Source organism: Mixophyes fleayi, chromosome 8 (assembly GCF_038048845.1).
Source record: "Mixophyes fleayi isolate aMixFle1 chromosome 8, aMixFle1.hap1, whole genome shotgun sequence".
Classification (NCBI taxonomy): domain Eukaryota; kingdom Metazoa; phylum Chordata; class Amphibia; order Anura; family Limnodynastidae; genus Mixophyes; species Mixophyes fleayi.
In genome coordinates this window covers 10,030,817-10,057,372 of record NC_134409.1, presented here as the reverse complement: position 1 = coordinate 10,057,372, position 26,556 = coordinate 10,030,817, and the positions used below count along the sequence as shown (strand labels likewise).

Below are 26,556 nucleotides of genomic sequence, written 5' to 3'. Positions count from 1 at the left end.
CCCATTTTTATGAACATTGGTTCAAGTCCACAAAATGGCTGCCAGCAGCACTGAGATGACAGCTACAGTACAGGTTGACGTACACCGCGCAGCCAGCCGCTCAATCTCCCAGAGCAAGTGTGATAAACAGAGAGAGTGTATTAATAGATTATATTGTGTACGGCTGTCATGTTTTCCACATCATCACATACCTTAATTAAGCAATTAAACACTACACGCCGTGCATTCAGTTTGCTTAAGGTGAACAGGGGATCGAATTTAAAGGGCCCATATATGTAAAAATACAACGTGACTTGATGGAAATGGGCATCTTGTAAACTTCAGACAGGTAGAGGTTCCAAGGTCACTGACATTACATGTCACTTGTAATCTGCAAGCTACTGTCCGTTGTTATCAGCCATTGGAGAAACAGATAAGCTCCCTGCGGTGTTAATAGTTACTGACAAGAAGTTTAGGAAATTGCTTTCTCCATTATCCAGATCTTAGCTCAAAGTTCTGAGAAGTACCTCACACCTACCTATCTGTACATGATATTAGTGTAGCTGTCAACTGTCCTTACTTTACAGTGACGGCTTCATGTTTTCAAGACTTGTCCGAGTAAACGTCCCTATTTTTAAATAGGGATGTGCATTCTGTTGGGCAGCATGGTGGCTAAGTGGTTAGCACTTCTGCCTCACAGCGCTGAGGTCACGGGTTCAATTCCCCACCATGGCCTTATCTGTGTGGAGTTTGTATGTTCTCCCCATGTTTGCGTGGGTTTACTCTGGGTGCTTCGGTTTCCTCCCACACTTGAAAAAAACATACTATTCGGTTAATTGGCTGCAATCAAAATTGGCCCTAGTGTCTGTCTGTCTGTTAGGGAATTTAGACTGTAAGCTCCAATGGGGCAGGGACTGATGTGAGCGATTTTTCTGTACAGCGCTGCGGAATCAGTGGCGCTATATATAAATAAATGGTGATGTGAATGGTGATTCTCCTACTGCTCAGGAAAGACGATTTGCATTGGATTTTTTAAGGGTAAACAATGGATGTGTATTTTGTTTATATATGCTAAATGCAGCTTTTACTCTTACTAATACTTTATTATCTTGTATATCTGTCAGAATTACCCTATTACTACACAACATAATGTATTTAAAGTGTTATTTTTACATTATTTCTTATTAGTACTGCCCTCTTGAATTGTTTGCAAGATGTGTCTAAATCTACATACAGACGCAAGTGTGCTTTTTCTTTTGTGTGTCTTTACCTACGTACAAACGCATCCAACTCTCCCTTACCGTTACTCTCAATAAGACTGATAGGAGATATAAGGATTAAGGGGGAGAGAAGTCAAACAATGGTAACTGTACGAAATGCTGAGCTCTCCAAGCTGACATATCAGCATCATAGAAACTAAAGGGCTATACCAAATAATGTACCTAGGGATGCTGAAGCACTAATATTCCCCTCCCCTAAATATGCTTTTGCATTGCGGGTGCATTTGGCACAAAAGTCCTGCCTTTCAGCACAGTCACATAGATTAAGGATTGTCCGCCTAAATTGGAGGTATGCGATAAAGGAATATTATAATATAATCATATAAATAAAAAGGAAATAATAGGGTTGAGGCCTTAATATTGTGTCCACAAAGTATACTTGACTCCCTGAAATCGGGGTGATCTCCCTCACTCCCTGAAGAGTCTGGCATTCTCCCTGAAGCTGTGCCAGTACAAGACGTGGTTGGCATCACCATCTGTGGCATGATGACACAGTTCAGAAATTGTGCCCTATGTCAATGTATTGATGCCTATGGAGGTGGCCATTTTCATGGAGACCAAGATTTAGTGAAAGACTGACAGGTAAGACAACATGACTTCAGTAATGGAGACAGAAATGTAAAAGACACTTCAGTCTCGAGAGATTCATTAGCTGCTTTTATTTAACGCATAGCTGCCTACTCTCCTGGAATGACCGGGAGACTTCCACATTTCTGGGATACCTCCCGGGCTCTCGGGAGAGCAGAGCAACCTTCCGGTTCTCGCCCAGCAATAGATAAGTGGTGGGGACGGGGCTTAAGGACGCAAATATTGTGTCATCTTAGCCCCACCCCCTGTTGTAATTGGCCAAATTGTGACAATCATTTTAGGGGCGAGGCCAAAATGATGTGATTTGTCAAGCCCCGCCCCCGCAGATGTGGTGGGTGTAGAAGCAGCTGTGTGATGTCACAATAGGGTTTTGTTTTGTCAACATTTCTAAGAACCTCACTATTTGTCTATATAGTGATTATGTGGTAAAAGCGAATGTCATTTAGCGTTTCCAACGGTGTCTCATGTGATTGCCCTGTATAGAAGTCACCCTATCACAATGAATACAATCTTCTGATAAGTAAATCAGTTCAGTCACAACAAATACAGAGAGACATAGCCCCACGGGGTGTCTTCCACGATCCCACCCCACCTTTTCTCACCTCGCCTGTGTAGCTGTGTCGAAGCTCTGCAGACCGCTCTAATCTGGAGGCCTCAGGGAACGGGGTGACTCAGACTGAGACGGATTGTAAAAGGTTTGAATTCGTGACTACAGAGTTGTGATAATATTCTTAAAGAAGAAGACTGGGGGCTTTTCCTATCCCAAGTACCATTAACCTTGGAGGCGAGAGATCTCGGTCACTTCTCTTGCTGATATACTCGAGATAAAGAACGATCATCTGAATTATTCTTATTAAAAGGAAGTTTAGTGTGGACATATTTCCAAATTCTACTGTTCACTGCAGGTTTCTCTTAGCGTGTTTGACAGATAACAACATGATAAAAAAAAAAAAAAAAAAAAACCATCACCTCCAAGCACCAATCTTCAGTGTTAGTTTTACATATTCAACCCTATTAAACGTGCCTTAACTCTGATAGTCAAACATTAATCTTAGTGAATGTATCTGTACACAGTTGATGGTTGTCTTTTGTCTTGTGTTGGTTTCCGCGTTGCCTGCAGCATTTAGGAGCGTTACCACTTGGCGCATTACAACGTAGTTCTATTATATCGCTCATTAAGTACATAGCGCACTACGGGGTCTATTTATCAAACATAAATCCTTTGCTAGCCGCAAAATTGAGATTTATGATCATTGCATCGCAGCAGATATCCTACATATCTGCTGATTTGCATCTGTCTTCATTTTACTGAACAGTCCCCGTAAAAGTTTATGGGGACTGCTCAGTAACGCTATTTATCAATATATGAAAATTAAAAATGTTCTCTTTTTTTCCATGTTAACGCTGAAGCTGGAGTACATTTTTGCAATTGTAAAATTTGACTGAAGAGCAGAGCTGCACAGCGCATGTGTGGACGGATCATGTGATCCCTCCCTGTCACATGACTCACGGTCAGTCAGTCGCACTACAATGGCTCTCTGTGCGCATACTATCGGTCGAAGCACGCGCACTAGGATTTCCAAGAAGATGCAGTCAACACCCTTCTCTTCGCACTGAAGAAGCAGAGAACAGGTAAGTGATAAACTCCACAGGGACAGCAGTTTAATGTGACTGCTGTCCCTGCTGAAGTTTTTTTGATAAATATGAAAGATCGTTCAATCCTTATCAATGCGAGGAGGATTAAAAACTATCTTTTATATTATGCGGTGCGTCTTACATACGCCCCTATGACGTAGCGAGGCTTTGGAAACACACTTCTAACGCTCTGCTAAATGAACGACAAATATGATGGCAATGCTCATGTGTAGCAGCCCTTACAGTATGTCTACATTCTATTCCCTATAATGACCAGTGATCCCGATTATTAGCTGCATTCCAGCAGCAGAAACCGAGCACCAGACCACAGGCACGTGCAAAAGCGCGAACGGGTACATAGCTCTACCCATGCCTGCGCAAAGGGCCACCTGATCACCCATTGATACTTAGGGCAGCCGCATCATTGAAGAAGTTGCTGTGGCCTGGAAATCATTGCTTGAACACATAATGGTCTACATGTGTAATGAGCGGCAGCCTTTCCGAACACCAGTGGATACAGCAATCTATCACATGGAAGTGCACTAGAGGTTAGCGATGCTGGGTAAACACTGTCTGCAATATTTTCTCAGATGATATTCTCCCGAGGAGGAGAAACATTGCTGTCAGTCCCAGTGAAATGTGTTCAGCTGATAACGTTCCTAATTGTACGTGATGCAGCGGGTGACGGGGGTGGATCTTTTACCCTGGTATTTTTCCATCATTTTCTACATTTCCAATCTATCTGATTTGTATTGATCTGCAGTCTGGCTTAAATGCCAAAGACATTTTAATAGGATCGCTAATGTGCAATTACAAATGTATGCAGGGTGCAATGGGATGAATTTTGTTACCCAATTAGATCTGTGTTTTTATAGCTAAAATTGTTTGATAAAATCCACTTACTGAGGGATAATGGCATAATAAAACAATGAAAGCCATTACTTCTAGAATCCGGTGGATTCTATAGTATATACACTTTGCAACATTCCACAATATAAAAGTCTGCAAGTCATGAGGGAGCGCCATATATTTCACGCTGTCCACATGCTGCGCATCAAGCATGGTGCGTTGTTATCTGAACGGTGCCCGCGCTGCCATTGGGCAGGGGTTGTCAGAGTTCAGTGATTTCTAATGACAGTTGTATTTTTACAGGCGGTTTAGTCATGGAGAAGACGATGTGACAAACATAAATAAACAGGACATAAGATGCCAGTGATCTCATGTTAAACGGGATCCATCACTTGCGCAAAGCAAAGGCCGCCATCTTGTGCCCTGAACCAGCGTGAAGCCAACTCCCTAGGAAATAATGGCATCAGAAAAGCACGAGGCAGAAAGTGCCTCGTGCCTGAAAAGATGTCCTAGTGACTTGGTAAGTTGCGCCCTCGCGGCTTGGTTTATTATTATGGTTTATTTATACGGCGCTGCAAAGGGTCTCCAGTGCTGGACATAAGAGGATACAATAAAAACAGGACATTACAATAAAGGCAAAAACAATACACTACAAAATAGTTAATACAGTAGAATGCAGAGAAAATGAATAGCCCAACCAGCATTAAGTGACGTGCTCTGCGGGGAACAGCCGCTCACAATGAGGCACAGGAGGTGGAGGAACAAATTAGCACAATATGAGCCCAGCCAACAGGATGAGAGCCACCGGTAGAGGATAGAAAGGAAGACAAAGGTGAGCTGGTGGCCCTGCTCAAGGGAGCTTACAATCTATTGGGGAGGCAGACGAACGTGGGTGACACAGAAGGAATGTGTGTAGGGGACAACCTTCTTTAAGGCATATTAAGACAACCATTTTAGGAAAGCCTATCTGGGTCATACTATAACGTAATAAACCGCAACCGCCAGCAACTATCAACAGGTTTAGGTTACACGTAGGGGGAAGATTCAATTGCTGGCAATCTGGCCCTCAGACATCACCGCGATGTCCGGCTGCCCACATTGCCAGACATTATGGAAGGAATCTTCGCTCATATTTCTGCGCACCTCCATGTGTCTCCACGCACGCTTCAGAGACCTTGCACTGAATTGAATCTCCCCGATAATGAGCATTTACTTTTAGAATCTGCTTAGTTTATAGCATCCAGTGACTGACATTAGCCAACATTGGTATTAGTCAGTGGGATGACCCTTCTGTTGGGTCTGTGAGGGCTTGGAGGGACTCTGGGGGCGCAGGGTCATTTGAGATAGATATAAATTTGCCCTCGGATCTTTAAAATACAGACATGAATTGATGAAGGTTTGTTAACAGCTAAAAGCGGCATCTAAATACCCATCCCACTCTTCTCTAGACTCCTATAACACAGGCGGGCAATTAACTCCCAAGTTCCTGTTATGTCTCAGGTACTCCGACCCCCTGAAAGAGAGGGCTCCCTACATCCAGAAGTACAGAGAGGAGATTCCAGAATTAACAGTGGTGGCAGGAGGTAGCGGAGTATGCTTCAGCTTCAGGGGCCCAAATGTTTTTTTCCTGCTGCCCCCCCTAGAGGACGGCCTGGGCTAAAATGTATTGTAGAGTAAAACTGTTTTATTTTCCGCCCGGTTTTACCAGGCGGTTAACCATAAACTGCAGTTATTAAATCACCTAACATCACCAGCGGTTTGGATTTTCACCCACAGGACAGTAAATCTTGCGGATGGGGATGGAAACCGCTGGCAATGTGGGGGGCGATTTGAATAGCTCCCAAAACAAAAAAATCCCCCCTTGTCTCGTTTTAAGTGTGCATATGTAAAAGTTAAAATATAAACTTCCATAGGTATAAGAAAAAGATGTAAACACAAAAAAACTAAAAGTTCAGTTGGCAGCAATGGGCTTATATCTTAGATTAAACTGAACTATTACATTTTTAACTGCAACTATTGCATCTGGGGGGGGGGGGGGGAGGGCACATTGGAGTTTTTACAGCAAGGATCATATGCAAAATTGATCTGATAAGCTCTGGGGACAATAAGCTTCTTCACTTCCTGTTCACTCTATGCAAATCATTGTTTTTATGTTGTTAATGTATGTTTGCTTTGCACAGTGCTGCAGAATATACAGCACTTTGTAAATAAATGGATCCTTCATGAAGATTGATAGCTTTCAAAGCTTTATGTATGATTCAATCCTGTTGTTTCTCAAGAGCTACTCAAGTACATACCCCATCTTAAGCTATTAATGCTGTTCAAATATTTAGTGACTTAGATGACAGTCATCTGGCCTCAAGTGGTCAGTTGTGTGGCCGTAGGAGGAGTACGTTGAGAACGATACAATTGTAATTGATGGGATGACCGTGGTCATCTGCAAACTCTACCAATGACCCCCATGTGACCTAGCCACACGGACGGAACAACGAATGGCTGCATCTGTTCAAATGTACGTCGCCAAGTTGGAAACGTATCCTGTCATGGGGTTAAGGGAATACGAAAATGGCTTCTAGATTGGATTAAGCCAGTGGTTCCCAAACTGTGCGCCTAGGCTCCCTGGGGTGCCTCGGCCATCTCACAGGGGTGCCTCAGCCAGAGGGCCAGTGGTAAGCAAGGCGGGGGACTACTTGGTAATTAGTTTGGCTAGGGGCGCCTTGAAAAAATTATGGCAACCCTAAGGATGCCTTGAACTCAAAAAGTTTGGGATCCACTGGATTAAGAGAAAAGAGTACTATCAATGTCCCAGCTCTATTTAGACCTCATATTCAGCAAAATATACTATACACAGATTTACAAACACAATGCATAAGGGCATTCTACGGCACGCAAAAGCGGGATTTAAAGATTACATGGTCAGAACTTCACCTCTGTGAAATGACTTGTTCCTCCGCAAATCTCTATTTGGGTCAGATTTTGCTGTGGTTTCTGATGACAGAGTCCAGATTCCACTGTACGTTTTATACATGAAGTTTAGGTCACTGATATTAAAAACAAACATATGTTGAAAAAAAGAAATGAAAAGATAGCAGGGTGTTATCATTGTATCCAATTAAAGGTCACTTATCGGGGGTCATTTGTGTTACTCGTCCTTAATCTGCTCTGATGAAGAAAAGACAACGAATTTGGAACATTCTGTTCCCTTAAATTCCTGTTTATATTAGAAGCAGCTTTTCCCCTGACAAGATGTTTACTGTGTGGACGTGCACTGTAACTAGGAATAAGTCAGATGTTAATCTACGCTCTATACGCTGATAGGAATTGGTTGCACAAGCTGCTTATCTGATTGTGTAAAATTCTTTTTTTTTCTTCTTTCAGGAGCAATCCCACCCAAATCTACAGCTGACACACTCCAAATTCATTACATGCTTCTCAGTGCAGGAGGAGAATGATGTCACATAAAACCATCAGGCAGTTTGCATGTTTTTATGGTCCACAAGCGGGCTCATTGGAAACAGCAAGAGGCCATGACCTATGTGATGATGTATATACATTGAGGGTTCCCAGCTGCTAAAGTGATCCAAATCCAGAGATAAGCAGTCAATAAAAACAGTGTATATACCAGGGAACTGTTAAATATAGTACTGCGATGCGGTTTATCCCATTTGTTTCCAGATTTAGTACATACTTCCCAACTCTCCCTGAATGTCAGGGAGACTCCCTGAAATAGGGGTGATCTCTCTCACTCCCTGAAGAGTCTGGCATTCTCCCTGATGCTGAGCCAGTACAAGACGTGGTTGGCTTCGCCATTTGTGGCATGATAACGTAGTTAAAAAATTGTGTCCTATGTCCATGTATTGATGCCTATGGAGGTGGCTATTTTCATGGAGACCAAGATTTAATCAAAGACTGACAGGTAAGACAACATGACTTCAGTAATGGAGACAGAAATATAAAAGACACTTCAGTCTCTAGAGATTCATTAGCTGCTTTTCTTCAATGCATAGTTGCCTACTCTCCGGGAATGTCCGGGAGACTCCTGCATTTTTGGGAAACCTCCCGGGCTCACGGAAGAGCAGGGCAACCTCCCATTTCTTGCACCCACAATAGACAAGTGGCGGGGCTTAATGACCCAAATATCACGTCATCTTTGCCCTCCCCCTGCTGTAAGTGGCTAAAATTGTGACAACCATTTAGGGGGTGGGGTCAAAATGATGCGATTCATCAAGCCCCGTCCCCCACCTCCCTTTAGGATCTCCCTGAAGCCAATGAGGAAAAGTTGGCAAGTATGATTTATTATGGCTATAGGGTAGAAAAACAATCTGTAGCCAATCAAAGCATTAGAACACATAGCTTGACCAATCGGTAGCCAACCAATCAGAGCATTCACAGAGGATTGCAGCTCTCACATAGCTAGATCACCCATTAGCCAATCAGAACATTAGAACCTTATCTGATACCAACCTGTAGCCAATCAGAGCAATGGATTCACAAAATAAAAGAGGACATAACCAACAGGTGGCTGCAACAGGGAAAAGATCAGAATAGTGGCGCTATGTTTGCAGTTCTTCAATGTTACTCTTCCAGGCATAGAGCAATAATACAGGATGTGAGAGTGGCAGGTTATAATGTGCACTATTCTGCCTGCCCTATACATTGTGGCTTAGACCAATGATTACAGGCTTACATGTAGCGTATATAAGTTCTAAATACAATACTTTCTTGCAGACTGTGGGCCCTATAAAACATTTCATATCATTGTGGGACGTTCTGTAAAAAAAGGGGCCAAAAGGAAGCTTTGGGAATCTGCAGATGTGGGGCAGCCATGGACTAGAAAAGGGCCATTGTTCAGTTGTTTGTCCTCACAAACACCCCGGGGTTACTTAGGGAAGATTGCCAGCTTTTCGTCATGCTATTTCCTCATAAGACACCAGATGGATGAGGGGGGCTGGGGAGGGGATTGGACAGTAATATTACTACACAACTATGGAAATACAAAATGATAAGGATGAAGTTAGAAATGTGGATAATGTTGATCTTATCTGGGATATTATAGTGTATCAAGTTTGTATGTCAAATAAAAAAAATAATCATACTGTAGTTTCAAGGTGATTCTGGCCCCCAGGAAAACTACAAGAATCATATGGACATGTCAAACATTGACCCCAAATGCCCTAGCATGCATCGTAGAAGATTTAACCTGGAGCAAAATGGGTCTAAATAACTTCCATACCTCTAATATGAACAGTCATCCCTTCGGGGACTTTACCTGCCATGAAAAACATAATTACAGTATATTTATTTGATATCCATGTTCAATGTTAACATATCATCTGGATAATGTTAACATTAAATAATTTCATCATCAATCCATGAAATATACTAACTAAAAATCTACCAAAGTTAACAGGTTATTAAATATTACTGAACCTCCTGTGCGGAGTCTTCCAATATTTTTGGGGTAGATCATGGAATTAAATTGGATTCTAGCTATCATCATCATTTATTTATATAGCGCCACTAATTCCGCAGCACTAGCTATAATTTATCTAGCATGCATTAGTTAAATGATAGCTAGAATCCGATTGGTTGCTATGGGCAACAACTCCACTCGAAGTTTTAGTAAATCTACCTCTGTCTTTGACAATACAGGACACATTGCTTGGAAGAGACAATATCTTGCAATATTTCAAAAGATTTACTTAGAAATACAGTTATTAAATATTTATTTTCACTATGGTTTCCCTTCAGCAACAATAGCTGCCAAACCTTTTACTCGAAGCTAAGGAGTAATACACTGCTGCTTATTCTTACGCAGTATTCTGGAAATGTTATGCAAGCGAGGGCACACAATACAGCTACAAGGCAAAACACAGAGCTGCGTGGAAGTGAAGGATGAGGGAAACCCTGTATGTTTCTCAATAGCAAACACATAAAATACTTCTGCAACCTAACAGGAAGAGTGAGACATGTGTACTCACTGGAGGGAATGATGCAGAGATATGCAAAATTGCTTCTCACTACAGCTGTCATTCTCAGACTCCTGGGCCTGAGTCATTAAGGAGAGCAAAGTATAAAAAGGAGAAACTTTTCACCTTGGCAAAACCATGTTGCATTGGAGGGGGAGGTAAATTTAAAATGTGGGGACAGATTTATAGTTGGGATAGGGCATGTCCTAGATCAACTTTAAATTTCAGTGTAATAATAAAGCCATCAAGCATTTGGGTCCTAGATGAAAAAACAGCCAGTATTTAACTTATGTGCAAAATAATAAACTAATTTGCACCCCTTGTATTGTAACATGGTTTGCGCAGGAGTAAACTTACTCTTTTTTTTTTTGCATTGCTCTCCTTAATGACTGAGGCCCCTTATGTGCAGTAAAAGGTATATTTAATAACTGGGAGCAGAAAGCACTAACTATATCAATCAATCAGCTATTATTCTTACTGAGGCCATGTTTCCATTGTCATTTATCCATGTTAGAAACAGACAGTATATATACGGGTATATAGGAGAACGCATGTGCTAGGGCAATAGTGCAGCGCGCACTGATCTTTCACGGTACTGCACTCACACCGGCGTTACTGAAAAAAGCTGTATATACTGAATATCCGTTCCTTCATGGGAATCAATTATTCCTATTCTGTACTGAGTTAGCAAAAATAGCGTTGTGTTGACACAGGGTTCAAGTCCGATAAATAAACAAAGCCTTTGTTTAACATGCACATCATGGCAACCAAGAGTCCCCATTTTCCAGGACAGTCCCAACTATCACCCACACAAACACAGGGACAATAAACTCCAGCCAGACCGTACCCTGGGTGGAATCTATAACCCATGAACCCAGCACTGTGAGGCAGCAATGCCAACCGATACCACCAATGGCTACACGCTTTATAAAAGAATAAAAAAAAAGTTTCAGACATGTTATTTTATTAATTATATAGCTATTTCATCTCAGTAATCTCCTATAATAAAGTACATTTATGAGGTTTCCTCCATTGTCTTTCAATATATGTGTGTATGTGTGTGTGTTTAAATGTACACTAGTGGATTTTAGGCATGGTGCTCCAAATTAAAGTAAAAACACCCTTATCCCAGGCATTTAATAAAATCGATCACATACTTCTTTTTAATTTTTGAGTTGCTAGACATATCCTAGGGATGAACATTTTGAATATAACAGGTTTTGGCAACCAAGGGTCTACTCCCAGAAGTAACAATACATCAGAGTCAACATTTAAAATGGTTGTGGATGCTCTTGTTACATCCCTCCCATATGACATGCATAGAAAAGGTTAGTGTCAGCACAAATATTGGGGGGTGGCTCCTATGCATTAGATAAATACATATACAGCTAGTACCATATAGCCACACAGCTTACACTCACCCTTCTTGGGTTCCTCCCTACTGGTTCCTACACCCAGAATTTAGCTGTGACTGACAGGTTCCTTTTCATTTAACTTTATTATTCCATGTGCAATGTACACACGTAAACAAGGCTACAATAAAATGGCGGCTGACAGTGACATGCTAATGCTACAAAATGGTTTTAAGGAGCTGCAAGGGCTGGAAATATGTCACTCCCAGGAGATTAACAGCTCCACTCCTGTGTCTACATCCCTGATCAATCATGAACTAATAACCTCCAATACTTTGCTAATTAACCCTGTCATATAGTATGTTGTGCATTCTTGGAGGAGACATTCCTCTCCCAGGTGAACCTAGGCTTTATTAATGTACGCTCTCATTTATTTCTGACCAAATAACCAGCAACGTTTTACCTGTGTGTCTATTATACACATACATTCACACGTGGATATCATATCAAAAACATGAAAAATATTAACATAAAATAGGTCAAATAAAATATTTCTACTCATCGGTACAGGGTAAATTACTAACAAGGTGGAGTAAGCCATAGCAATCAGTCAGACTTTTGCTTGTAATTCCAGACAAAAATGAATGCAGAGACAGTGTTGCCCCTAGCAACCAATAATGTTTGTTTTCATTTTCTAAACGGCGTTAGAAAAAAATGACAGAACCAGTTTTCATAATTGTCCCCTATTCTTTTCTGCATATACATATGATTTGTTTTCTATTTCCAAACATATGATTGTATTGCTTGCCACTTTTGTGGTAGTGTTGCCCATAGCAACCAATCAAATTTTAGCTATCATTATCCATAAAGTACCAGATAAATGATAACTAGAACCTGATTGGGTGCTACGGGCAAGGCCTCCACTTTTCCTTTTTAGAAAGTTTTGCTATAAGATGGAGCAATATTTGAGACTGCACATTAAATATTATTAATATTGCTTTCCTATTTAGGCATTAAATTACTTAAACCACTAAGTAGTTTAAGCATATGTCAATTCATTATATGTAAACTTACAAGTCCTTAGCTCTGTGGGTGTTCAGATAATCTAATATGATATTCAATGTACAGGATTTTTGTAATAGCCTTTTAATAAAATGATTGCAGGGAAATATTTCTTCCTTGCCTCTGAATTACCTTTAATGCGATTCGGAAAGTCTTTTATCTTTGATCGATTAACACCAATATAATTAGCTTCAAATCCCAGACTTTCTGTTGTTTACTTATGCATGCCTGCTTTATCTTTTAGTGAGTCATCTCAAACTGTATTACCGCAAACCATGTTTTAAAGGTTATACATTTTAGATGGGTTATAATGTAAGATTTACTATGTATATGAATCATAGAGAACATTAGGCAGGGGCAAACGGAGGATTTGAAGAGGGGATTATACAGTGAACCAGGTTCTGGAGGGGGGTTTCTAGGCACTATGAACCCCCCCCAACCCCTCGGTTTGCTTATGTTAGGAGTACCCTGGGCAGCCTAAAACACAGATTTTAACGCCCTCACACGGAGCGCCGGCCGCTGACATGAAGAGGTAGCAGCCGTCAGTTTCTTATATGTGATTTTGCTGACATAGACGCAAAAATGGGAAAAACTGACCAAGAAACATGAACTTTTCCCGTGATTGTGTAGTGAAGGCAGCCATTATGTGGTCTGGACCAATATTCATATGAGTGCCACGTCCTATCAGTTCGTTAGGGGCTAGTGACATTATTGAGGCATGTCCTATGTACCTAGTCCATACTCGTTAATATACATGTTCTAAATGGCTGCCTCCGTGTGAATTTAGTAAGATCAGACTATTGATGTAAAAAAACACAGCCCCCAGTAAATATCTTGAACTAACCCAGTGGTCCCCAAACTTTTTCAGTTAGCGGCACCCTTAGAGTCTCCATCATTTTTTTCAAGGCACCCCTCCAAAATAGTTACCGAGCAGTACCGTTTTATAAGTAGTTGGGTCAAAATAATGTAATAAGTATTTGGGTCAGGACAGAAATACTTAGTAAGTTGTTTGCAAAATTAATACACATAAATCCAAGGGAAAATAATATTTTTATATTTCTTTCAATTATATTTCTGTCAAATAATAATTTACAGCTAATACTAAGAGGAATAAGATTAAACAAAATAAAACAACATGTACAAAAATCATCACACTCTGTGCCCCTTCACAATCACACTGTGCCCCTCCATCCTCACACTCTGTGCCCTCCTTCATCCACACACTCTGGGCTCTCCTTCATCCACACACTCTGCCCCTTCACGATCACTCTGTGCCCCTTCACAATCACACTGTGCCCCTCCATCCTCACACTCTGTGCCCTCCTTCATCCACACACTCTGGGCCCTCCTTCATCCACACACTCTGCCCCTTCACGATCACTCTGTGCCCCTTCATCCACACACTCTGTGCCCTCCTTCATCCACACACTCTGGGCTCTCCTTCATCCACACCCTCTGTGCCCCCTTCATCCACACACTCTGCCCCTTCACGATCACTCTGTGCCCCTTCATCCACACACTCTGTGCCCCTCTTCATCCACACACTCTGTGCCCCTCTTCATCCACACACTCTGTGCCCCCTTCATCCACACACTCTGCCCCTTCACGATCACTCTGTGCCCCTTCATCCACACACTCTGTGCCCCTCTTCATCCACACACTCTGTGCCCCTCTTCATCCACACACTCTGTGCCCCTCTTCATCCACACACTCTGTGCCTCCCTCACCCAGACACTCTGGGCCCTCCTTCATCCACACACTCAGCGCCCTCCTTCATCCTCACTCTGCCCCCTCCTTCATCCTCACTCTGCCCCCTCCTTTATCCTCACTCTGCCCCCTCCTTCATCCTCACTCTGCCCCCTCCTTCATTCTTTTGCCCCTCTATTGCTGTTTCCTATCATCATTTCCCCTCCCCTTTCTTTACTTACCATACTGGTCCTTCTTTCTTCTATTTCTTCTGTCTTCTCTTCTGTCTTCTTACCAATCCGGCGGCGCCCGGGACCCAGCATCCTCCTCTCTCCTGACGCTTCTCCCTGAATATGTTGGACGTGATGACGTCACGCCCGACATTCAGTGCGAAGCGAGGAGGGAGGAGGATGCTGGGTACCAGGTGCTGCTGGATTGGTAAGTTGTTTTTTTTTCTTTTCTTCCTGGCCACGGCACCCCTGTGACAGCGCCGGGGCACCCCTGGGAGTCGCGGCGCACACGTTGGGTACCGCTGTATTAACCTGTTCATGATTTATACGTGAACGTTTATACTTGGTTTATTTCACTGAAATATTTTGCACAGAATATAAAAATAAAGATACTGTTAGAAAACAAAGTCACTTGCATCTGTTTTGTGGAAAATCCTAATTTCCATGCTGCGCCTGAGCACTAAAAGAACTTATGCTCCTGTCCGTATAGTTGCTCCTTATTTTAGCCACAGTTTACGTTTGCCTTTCTGATGTACAATACATCCGACTGTACAAGAGCCACTTACACTGTATATATCAACAGCAGCTATTTATATAGCGCCACTAATTCTGCAGCGCTGTACAGAGATCTCATTGACATCAGTCCCTGCCCCATTGGAGCTTACAGTCTAAATTGCCTAACATACACACACAGAGATAGTGAAACTAGGATCAATTTTAATAGCAGCCAATTCACCTACCAGTATGTTTTTGGAGTGTGGGAGGAAACCAAAGCACCCGGAGGAAAACCACACAAACTCCACACAGATAAGGCCATGGTTGGGAATCAAACTCATAACCCCAGTGCTGAGAGGCAGAAGTGCTAACCACTGAGCCACCGTGATGCCCCTACACATGGTACAGAGAGGCATTATGAAAAGTGATCTGATAATTCATGCTATGAGGCAATGGTTCCATGCATATAGACTGTCTTCAAAAACCGGACCTGAAAACCATATTTTCCTACCATGAAAAATAAAAACTATTTGCCCGATTCTGTAAAAAGTCTTTTTCTTTTCTTCCAGAATCACTTCATTTAAATCCTTTAAAAAAAATGTGCATATTATTTCTGGCTAAAACCCTTATGCAGCCTGCCTGTCTGTTAACACCTTTAGAAAATATTTAATTAGCTCAAATCCTCCTGAAAGTTGAAAATTTAAAACAGGTTGAGCCTTGATTGTCTATGTGACAATGTGATAATTGCCTCATGCAATACTCCCCAAAAAACATCCACCTGTCATCTTCAGCGCACGGTGGCATTTAATATGTTTAAAGGATCAGAGCGGGGAGGACAATAATGTTCCTAGTATGAGGGATGGGTACAGAAAACAGGCATCTCAAACCCTCAGTGAACCCTTGGCTGTGAACCAGATTCTCTCTTCCTTTATTTCATCTGTCTGCAAGTTTACTAGACACACTGGTCTGATTTGAAACCTCCCAATGACGTCAATAGGGCAGAGAAATTAGAACGAAGCGAGACAGCTGCAATGCACCCTGTCCGCTGAGGGTTTTATTCCTTTCTCACAGGGTGACATCCGAGACAGCTACCATCAATCAAGTCTATCTGGCCTAGCACCAGAGATCTGCTTTCTCATTCAAAAGCCTGGGCTGCAATTAGCCTCTGTAGCTTCTCTTGCCTCTCTGCAAAGCCACTGAGCACAATTAAAACCTCATATAAATTGCAGAAGAATATTAAACAAATGGTTTCTTCTTCTTTAAATATCTCATTTCTGCAAAGGTAAAATTCTACCCATCCAACAGTACATAAGATTTTAATGAAAGAAAGCTAAATAGTATTTTTTTTTATATTAAAATAAAGGCACGTTCTTCGAGCACCAAGCATAAATTACTCTTTAAACCCGATTTTCCTCCGTGTTCCTTGCATTTTCCTGGATTCCCTCCAAGACTGGGGCTTCCCTGACTCTAGAAATGGAAGGGATTGTAATGCAATCCACTTGTTCCCATCGTCCATCCAGACTTCATAGGGACAGTCCCAATTTGCATACTATGAATGGGGTGGAGCTTGCACCAAAGTGGGCGACGCTTCACAAAAAAGGTGGACATGATTGGGTAGAAAGTAGGGGCAGGTCTTATCGTGCCCTGATTTTGCCTTTATAAGTGTTGGGAGGTAGGCTGGTTCACTTTTTTACAAACTATGTATTTTGATAAGGTTTGATGCTCATAACCTGCCAACCTTCCTTATTTCAAAATAGGGACAAATTCAGCCACAACCCTCATCTGCTATAAGCTCACCAGAAACAGGACTGTCCCGTGAAAACAAGGACTGCTGGCAGGTATGACCATCTAGTTTTGTTTTTTTGATTGACTTTTAAGAGTCCATCTTTCCCCAAATGAATAATATATATACACATATATATCTATATCATACTTGCCTACTCTCCCGGAATTCCCGGGAGGCTCCTAAATTTCGGGGAGTGCCCACAGTCTCCCGGAAGAGTAGGCAAACCTCCCGCATTTGCCGTAAATTCACGGTAGTGAATGGAGCGGGTGGGGCTTAATCGCGTCATTAAGCTCCGCCCTCGCAATGCCGTGAATTTCGCCTTTTTTACAGTGGGGGAGGGGCTATGGTGACGCGACAATGTCAAAACTCCCTCCTCCCCCATTTCACATGACTTCTCCCCCGGGGGACAAAAATTGACATGTATGATCTACATTATATATATATATATATATACATACACACACACACATATATATATATATATATATATATATATATATATATATATATATATATATATATATATATATATATATATATATATATATACATACACACACACAATATTATATATGTAATGCCAACAAGAGCGGTGTAGAATCTTGTAATAACTGATATTCCGCCATTAAGACACAATGCATAGACAGAGCCTCTAGTGTTATGTCAGAGAACTCACGATTGATGCTGTAGTTTCTAAGGCTATAGTATTACAGCTCTGTACACAATATTTTATTTTTTTTTTTACTTTTTCCGAGAGTTTCTGCAGTAATTATATTTTGTAAGATGAAAGAATGATGGCTGTAAGCCAGTGATCTGATTTATTTATATTGCGGAGGCAGGATGTTTTAGGATTGTGGTATTTTAAACTTCTCCACAAATTAAATCACTTTTGGACAGTGATCGCTCACAGAGATAGTGGATGGAAGACTTACCCTGTACCTCACTGCCTGATGGCTCTGCGAGGGTGAATATGATTATCCCCTGGAAAGAGGTAGCCCCCCCCCCCCTCATGCAAGGCGCTGCACCTTACACAGATTACACTGTACATAAGGGGCTTATTTAATAAACACAGATTGTTTTTAACGGACATAGGGCTCCTCCCTATTTATCAAGGCTTACACCGTCGTTAGCCCCCTGCCGGCAAAGAGATTCACTGCCTATCGCCGCCAAATGCTTCCCCATGGAAAGCAGGAGGAGGTTATAGCAGAAGATAATGATTTATATATAAAAAAAAAAGGTTTCATTATTTAAATAATGCATTTTTTCAAAGGGAAATATTTTAAAATAATAACTTTTTTTTATCTATTTTGTTCTCTATTTTGATGGAGGTCCTTCTCCTGGGATCCCCATGGCACGTTCTACGGCTCCGCGTGCCAACACTTACATACGGACCTCTGCCAAGCGTCATTGTTAATTATGGAGACTCTCCAGAGCAGGAAATATCCGGATGGGGCTAACAAAAAATGATTAAATATTTTTTAACATTCATTTAAATCTGAACGCCAGGGGGAAAAAAAACGCATTTGTTTTTCCTACCAACGAATAGAACAATGTGGGACTTGTTACCAGTAACGTTTGCTGCTCCAGGTATAAGAGTCAGGAGAAGTATGAAACTTTAATTTATTTTATATTTAAGTCTAACATAAATAATACATCCTTAATAAAAGCTTAATTGCAATGTGTCATTAGTAACACACATACCATTGTTGAGACACATCAGATATAAAACTGTGATCCTCCCTCTGTGTGTCATAAGTTGCTTATTGCTTAGGTATTATTTAAATTAGCTGTTGGTAAGGGCAGAAGCTCCTGTGACACTGAAGTCATGTGATCATTCAGAGCCAATGTGATAAAAGCTGGCAGCTGGATGACGTCAAAGGAGCACACTGAGTATGCTCCTGCCAATACATGGGATGTTCACAGCCATTGATACTCATGAATATTCATAACTGGTAGGAAGATGGCCAACTACATGCTAACCTATCATTGCCTGAGTAGTTAGCATAGCAGACGCCTATTTGGACATCACTGTCCCATTCTAAGGCTTGCGCAGATGACGGAGTTGGTTTGACGGTCTTGCAGTCTCATAGGTAACAGACTTTTTCGCACAGCTGCAAGGCCAATGATTTTGCAACAAGCATAATTGAAACACTGATCTCAGCCATTTAGGCTTTTTGTCTTAAAACAGCACAATCTGAGCAACTGCTTAAAGGATTTTGAATATGGCTTATTATTAGGGTGGGAGGGGTAGCTATTATGCTGTACATTTAGGGGAACTGCAGGGGAAAGTCAGTGTAAAACTAAACAGTGCAGTTTACTTTGAGGCTTCATACATAAGTATTTAATAATTTTGGCGTCCTTTAAACATTTAATGATCAGCACTGGATTTTATAGAATCGTGGGTGCCCCTGGGCAGATATAGCGTTGCTTTGTGATGTCACTGGACAGGTAATACGTGACTTAATCCTAGGCCGCTCTTTTGGAAACACAGCATGAAAATCCATCATGGAGAAAGTCCTACAATGAATTATTTGTCCTTATGTACAATACCATCCTTAAGAGCCTCAAGGACATTTCATTTAGCGTAAGCATTAGAGGGAAAGTACAGGAGCACTTGAGATATATTGAAAGGCAGCATTTATATTGAAATAAGGGCTACTTAAACGTGATGAAAAGCAGATGCATTGTAACATGTATTTATTTTGGATTAGCAGCAGCTCTTCCATGTTGCCAATAGGAAGACAGAAAAAAAAAAGAAGCAAATCTCATTAGCCTGGTCGTCAAGAGGCACCAGAAAGCGGAGAATGCTGCTGATTATCAAATGTTAGGAGACCAGGATCTATAGGCTTCCTCTACAGAGATATCAGGTGTGCACCGTCTGCAAGGGCCTCTAATGAACTGACGCCAACCATTTGTTTGCTTTCTTTCACCAAACAGACGTCACACTTCTACAATGTACACATCAGACAGGCACACAATACACAGAGGAATCCCTAAGGCTTGATGGAAAGTGGCCTATTGCTGAATTGCTTACGACTGCTGAGGGGGGAAACGGGTAATGTGACTTGGAACTACACCACAGGTCGCTTGTGAAGTGCAAAAACGGCCGTTCAGCAGCCACCGCGCCCCTCACTTTGTGCAAGTGCACCTAGATTTCTGTTGGGGTGCGTAGGTTTAATGAGTAACATGGTGTTTTTACAAGTGGTTCTTGCCATGCGGAGGGGCGCACATCCGTTTGCACTCCGCAAAAGGACTTGAATTATGCATCAAGGCAGAGCTGGCTGAGACCTGGGGGTTAATGTATTAAACCTTGTAACAAGAAAAAGTGGAGGTGTTGCCTATAGTAACCAATCAGATTCTAGCTTATTCTATCATTTATCTAGTACATTCCTTAGAATGATAGCTAGAATCTGATTGGTTGCTTTGGACAACGCCTCCATTTTACCTTTTTAGAAGGTTTGATACATTTACCCCCGGTCTTATACTTTTAACGGGACCCGTTTTTAGCCGCTGTGCTGCAGTTCAGCAGATAAGTGAATTTCCCCGGCGCAGTCTGAGCAATTTAATAAAATGCTTCACACAGAAAAATTGCTGCATGTAACAAAGACCGCTCCAATGTCCCATCACCCTGATGGTAATTTATCTAAATATACTGCTTGCTTTATCCTCCCTTACATTAAGGTTTGGTGTGAAGTTTACACATGTGCACAGCGTACCTCTATTTTTCTGCCTCTCCGCACGCTGGGGTGCAGTTCTAGCTTGTGGGGTGTGCACTGCGCTGTACACATCATTATGGCGCACAGTTGCAAAACCAATTAATTTTGGGTGCGCTTCGTAAAAGGTCTCCGATGTTGGTACTTTTTTTTTTACCAGTGATAGACTAGAGAGCATGTATTTCCACCAGCAGAAAGATACAAAACATAAATTATACTGTATAAAAGCATTATACAGTAAGAGTGACCTAAAGGTTCCTTCTTCTCCATTGTTTTTTGTTTTAATGAAAACAAAGTTAACTGCAGTGTAGCGCAATCTACAGAACGCCCTCCTTACAATGTCACAACACGGCGAACACCCATCTCTCTAATCTCCAGAGATAGAGCACACTTTATCTGGTGTTCTTTATTAAAAAAAATAGCTTTAAAGATAACTTCAAGTTGCCTCTTATTCCTAAATTACTCTGCTTTTAAATTATACAAGCTTTATAGTTTTCATTAGTGTTGTAATGGGTGATGTGAGGGTCATGCAGGAAATGTATTGTGCATTCAATGTATAGCAAACAACATAACCACATTGATTGCTCAATCACAAACGACATTATGTCATTTCTCATAACATTCTATGATTTCGTTTTGACCTGTGGGTGCACCAGATTCGGGGGCGTTGGGAACTATGATATCTGTTTGTCTATGAATGTCTATTTGGAGGTCCATCTCATATTAAGGGGCATATTCAATTGGCCGTTTTACTGTAAAATGTAACACGGCCTGCGTACTATTACCGTTATTATCGTAATAGTGCGTTTAATTAACATTATTACGGTAATTTCAAAACCAGCTTTTTGCTCACGGCTCAGAGCAGAAATCTGGGTTAAATCTACCGTAATAACGGTAGTACATTAATTGCGGCGCTATTCTGAGGTGAATTGAATTCAACCCCAAAGTGTACCAATTGTCTGCGCACGGAGAATGTAGCGGTTTTGTTGGTAGAGTTATTATTTATGAGAATGCAGCCAATCCATTCAATAGAAGCCTTCGACTTCACATAGTGCCTCATGCCTTAGCCATTGGTTTCTAGTATATGGATGCACTGCATTCTCAGGAATATTGCATTTTCAGCGTACAAATTGCCCATCTCCCCGGTGGGTAGGCATCATGCACAGTGGCTAAGTGGTTAGCACTTCTGCCTCACAGCACTGCGGTCATGGGTTCGATTCCTGACCATGGCCTTATCTGTGTAGAGTTTGTATGCTCTCCCCGTGTTTGCGTGGGTTTCTTACGGGTGCTCCGGTTTCCTCCCACACTCCAAAAACATACTGGTAGGTTAATTGGCTGCTATTAAATTGCCTTAGTCTCTCTCTATCTGTTTTTTGTATGTTAGGGGATTTAAATTGTAAGCTCCAATGGTGCAGGGACTGATGTGAATGAGTTCTCTGTACAGCGCTGCGGAATTAGTGGTGCTATATAAATAAAATGATGATGACGACGATGCACTCTTTCATACCATCTCACAACAACGCTTCATTATCTGAGGGCTGAGAAGTTCTGACATATAAAACTTTTAGTTTGCCTTCTTACCTTTTTCACCCTTCATTTTTGGAGACGGATAGTTCTTAGGTTAGACAGCAATTTGTAAATAAATAATTTATATATATTTATTTTTTTAACAGACAAATATGATTTATTTACAAATGGTTTTAACACAACAGTCCCAGAAAAGATACACCCAACTAACCACATTAATTACCAGCAGCTTCTATCCAAACACGTTGTGCATAGCTAGCGGTTGCCTTAGGGCTGAGCCACAGGCTCACTGCCATGAAGGAGGATTCTGTGCATTTTTTCAGCGATATAGCAGTTTAAGGAATGTTGCATTTAACATAGTAATTCTATAGACTGTATCTTGTCCTGCTGTCTCCGGTAATTCTATTGCTCCTACCTCTTGTTAGAATGTTCCTCATATAGAGTAACAACCGTGTAGCATCTGTTAGAATCTTGGAACTTGACCCCTGAATAGTCTAGTACAGTTACTAACTTACACCTCCAAACTGTAAGATTTACCGCACAGGTGAGGGGGTGAAGGGGTGTGTGATTACGCCACATGTGGGCATGGCTACGTCACGTTGGGACATGCTACGTTCCCAGAGGGCATGCCCACGGCTTCTGAACAGCTGGAACGTTCCTAGCTCCTTTCCCCTCCTTTAAAAACGCCCCTCTTCAATGGCGCACATACCAGCCGCTGGTACACCCAGCATTAATGGAGCACCGTTAGCGGCACACAGCTAACAACAAAACACCTGATTCACACGGTTGCTGGACAACACCTTCTAATTGGGACTGTCCCACCTTAATCGGGACAGTAGGGGGGCATGCTAACTGTCCCTAATTTCCAGGTTTTAAACATTTATAATTTTGTCACATGTTGACATTTTTCAATTTGTGTCACTGGAAAGGTCCTTATTTTTCAAAATTAACCAACTACACAATAAAAATAACTTTATTTTTTTACTTTTTATTAGATGTTTTTCTTATTTTTTATCTTTATTTTCTGGACTGTATAGTAATATTTCATGATGAGGGGCATATAAAATGCACTTTATTTTTTTTTGTATTCCGGTAACTTTTTGAATGAGCAGATTTTCAGCTTGGGAATCATAGGTTTGATGACCGAAGATTTACTTAAAATTCTAAAAATATTCTAGAAAATGACAACCAGAAGTTTTAGTAATTCTACTCCAAAGACTTTTTTCTTAATGATTATTATTCACATCCCTTAATAGTATTATCCCTTATTTATATAGCTCCAACATAATCAACACAGCTGTATTTTGTGAATTGCATTTAGAGGGGACGTGGTGAAATGGAGGAAAATAAAGTAAAATAGGGTATTGGCAATTAATCAGAAGCATGTGTAATCTTCTATAGCACTGTGCCAGTTTGGCCTTTAGACAGGTTAGCGAGTAGAGATAGCACATTGCAGCTGTGACTGGGAATTGTCCGGATCTGGCTCTGAGAACCAAGGGGCATAGCTGAAACTCACGTTCTTAGGCAGCAGGTGGCAACGCTGAGCCTTCGATTGCAGCCCTTGCGCCTCTTCTGCGCAGTGCAGGAAGGTCAAGCGGCATACTCGGAGAGGAGGAGTGAGTTCACAGTGCTCTCCCTCCTTCCTCTGTGCGGCCCCTTTAAAGGCTTGAGGGCCGGGCATTTCACATTGCCCCTGAGTGGTGTGGGGGATTATAGTCACACACACACGATTACTCAGAGTACTTTATCCCATCATCATCATCACCATTTATTTATATAGCGCCACTGATTCTGCAGCGCTGTACAGAGAACTCACATCAGTCCCTGTCCCATTGGAGCTTACAGTCTAAATTCCTTAATATACACACACAAACAGACAGAGAGGGAGAGACTAGGGTCAATTTTGATACCAGCTAATTAACCTACCAATATGTTTTTGGAGTGTGGGAGTAAACCAGAGCACCCGGAGGAAACCCACACAAACACGGGGAGAACATACAAACTCCACACAGATAAGGCCATGGACGGGAATTGAACTCATGACCACAGTGCTGTGAGGCAGAAGTGCTAAGCACTGAGTCACCGTGCTTTACTGGCTCACTGCTGTTAGTTTAGATTACTGGTAAATCTTACATCCATGTAGGGGTTTTTCATATTTGTATAGACAAAAAAAGGAAGTAGCTGGTTACTCGTTCTCTTTTTGTTTATTTCAGGTTTGCTGTAAATCAACATGATATAGCCGTTGGAGACGCCATATTATAAAACCTCCCGGTGTCTGAGTATAGAAAGACACCAGCTACGAATGTGATCAGCTACTACGCATGTGATAAGGTAGATTTTGTTCCAGAAAGTTGGTTAGGAAAAATAATCTGAGACTGTATCAGAGCAAAACACTTCAGCCAAGCACGCCAATCTATATCACTGAATGTACATGATCCAACCACGGATATCTGTTAAGAACATTTGTCAGTTGCATTGATGTCACAACACCGGCAGTGACGTCAGCAGCAGGAACAGACCGCAAGCTGGATTAAACTGATAAAACGAGAAGTTGAGAGAAAGTGAGAAATGTTTTCTAACATGATGAACTCTGTTAAACAGATGTTCCTTCCTGCACAAGACTGGTACATGCATCCAGTGTGTTATGAAACGGTAGACTAAATCCACCATCAGATGACCCTATTCTTCTACCCACACAAGAACTTTCACGGACTGCAAGTTATAGTCAAACCGAACCAAAGGGACCAAATATAATTCTTGCAATTCAGGCATTATCCAAATTGGTTTAGGCAGCTGCAAGAAAAGATCTTTCTGGGGAAATATTTCAAGTCTATGTTGACATCTGTTGTGTTACAGCAGCTACAGAACTAGTTTGGTGTTAGTTTTGTTTAGTCCTTTTTGTCTCCTGGTTACATTAGGAAATCAACGCGCTGGGTTGACATCTTCAAAAAGGAAGAAAGTGGTTAAAAAACCCAATATCATCCCCCACTGCACATGTTAAATATTTCCCAAATAGCTTCCAAAAAACTGATATTTTCCCCATCATCCCAATAAAGCAGTTATTATTAGATTCAGAAGTCAACATTTTCTTTCATTATCCACCACACACATATAAAATTAATTTAAAGTCTGTCAGCCAGAAGAGAGCATGAATGAACACTCTTTACATGAGCTATATCTACACAAACAGCCGTACATATATTTATCACTACTCAGGACAGGCGGCTTGCCCTGAATTCTGCACAACCATCCTTGCACCGCAGAACAATGGAATTGTGATGCCTCTGACATCCCCACGCAGTGACTTGTTTGGCACAATAAGTTGACAAGTGAGCACAAACAGGTGTCCCATTTCTTAACACACTGATAGAAGTGACACATTCTCAGGTCACCCAGTGTTTTCAAAGCAAAACATTTAAAGACAAGCAAGATCACTGCAAAAAAATGTATTTGCACACAAATTTCAAGAAAATACAGTGTATTATTCTTTCTGTGCACACACACACATATATATATATATATATATATATATATATATATATATATATATATATATATATGTGTGTGTGTATATATAGATATATATATATATTACACACACAAATATATAACTTTTGCAACTTGTTAGACACTTGGAACACAGATAAAGCAGAGTTTAGATGTCTCCATAGACTTTCTGGACTACATTATCTGTTTTAAGTCTATCCTGCATCTGTCATATGTACTAAAGTGATGCAAAATCGCTCATAACATACCATATCCACGAGTGACGTCGGCTGGGAAATTCTTTCACAGTCAGCATGTTTGGTGCTGGGTCCCTCTCTGCCCGGCTCACGCTTGTTGCCCCACTCAGGGGCAGATACTAAAACCCCCGCGACGTTCTACTGCCCCGTGTAAATGACCTCTCTCCGTCCCGAACTACATGGGAGCCGGTTCTCTGCCCCCAAACCACCAGGCAGAGGAGAAAAGTGAAATACTTGTTTGCAGTGACTTAGCTGAAGCAGGAGGGTTTGCAAGCTCCGGCTTAAATCTGCTCTGCAGAAATCCCTTTCCGTTGACTGGTTAAGAAGTTTAAAAAAGAATGTTCAGAGATTCTGTTTCCAAACAAGAGTCTTTGTTTCTTTTTCCAGGTACCAGCCTTAAAAGTAAAGAACAAAACACGTTTTGAGGTCATCTGCCAAAGTCCACAGGACTGAGATTAATCAAGTGAAATTTTATTTTCTGCTCTCTCTCTCTCTCCCCGCATCATTATGTCAGAAGCTGCCGAGAAGTCCTGTTTGACGGGTTCTACATTGTATATAAACCTATTGAATGAGAGCTCAGCAACACCTAACGCCTGGGATCAAGTTTCCTGAGTGATCATAAAGACTAATAGCACCAGTGACTGCCAGTGCAGCGTGGAAGC

At 41.4% G+C, this 26,556-nt stretch overlaps 1 protein-coding gene across 3 annotated transcripts in view; it reads right to left on the bottom strand.

The window, feature by feature from the left end:
• The window catches only part of PDE4B (phosphodiesterase 4B), a 267,467-nt gene that overhangs the window by 90,238 nt on the left and 150,673 nt on the right, over positions 1–26,556 (bottom strand). The window contains exon 1 of one of the 3 annotated variants that reach the window (XM_075181839.1): positions 25,907–26,544. The exons of the other annotated variants lie outside the window; for them this stretch is intronic. Within the exon in view, the coding sequence (XP_075037940.1) occupies positions 25,907–25,953 (47 nt within the window). The 5' untranslated portion in view covers positions 25,954–26,544. Of the gene's footprint in view, positions 1–25,906; positions 26,545–26,556 lie in introns of those variants that run through there. 3 annotated transcript variants of the gene reach the window in all.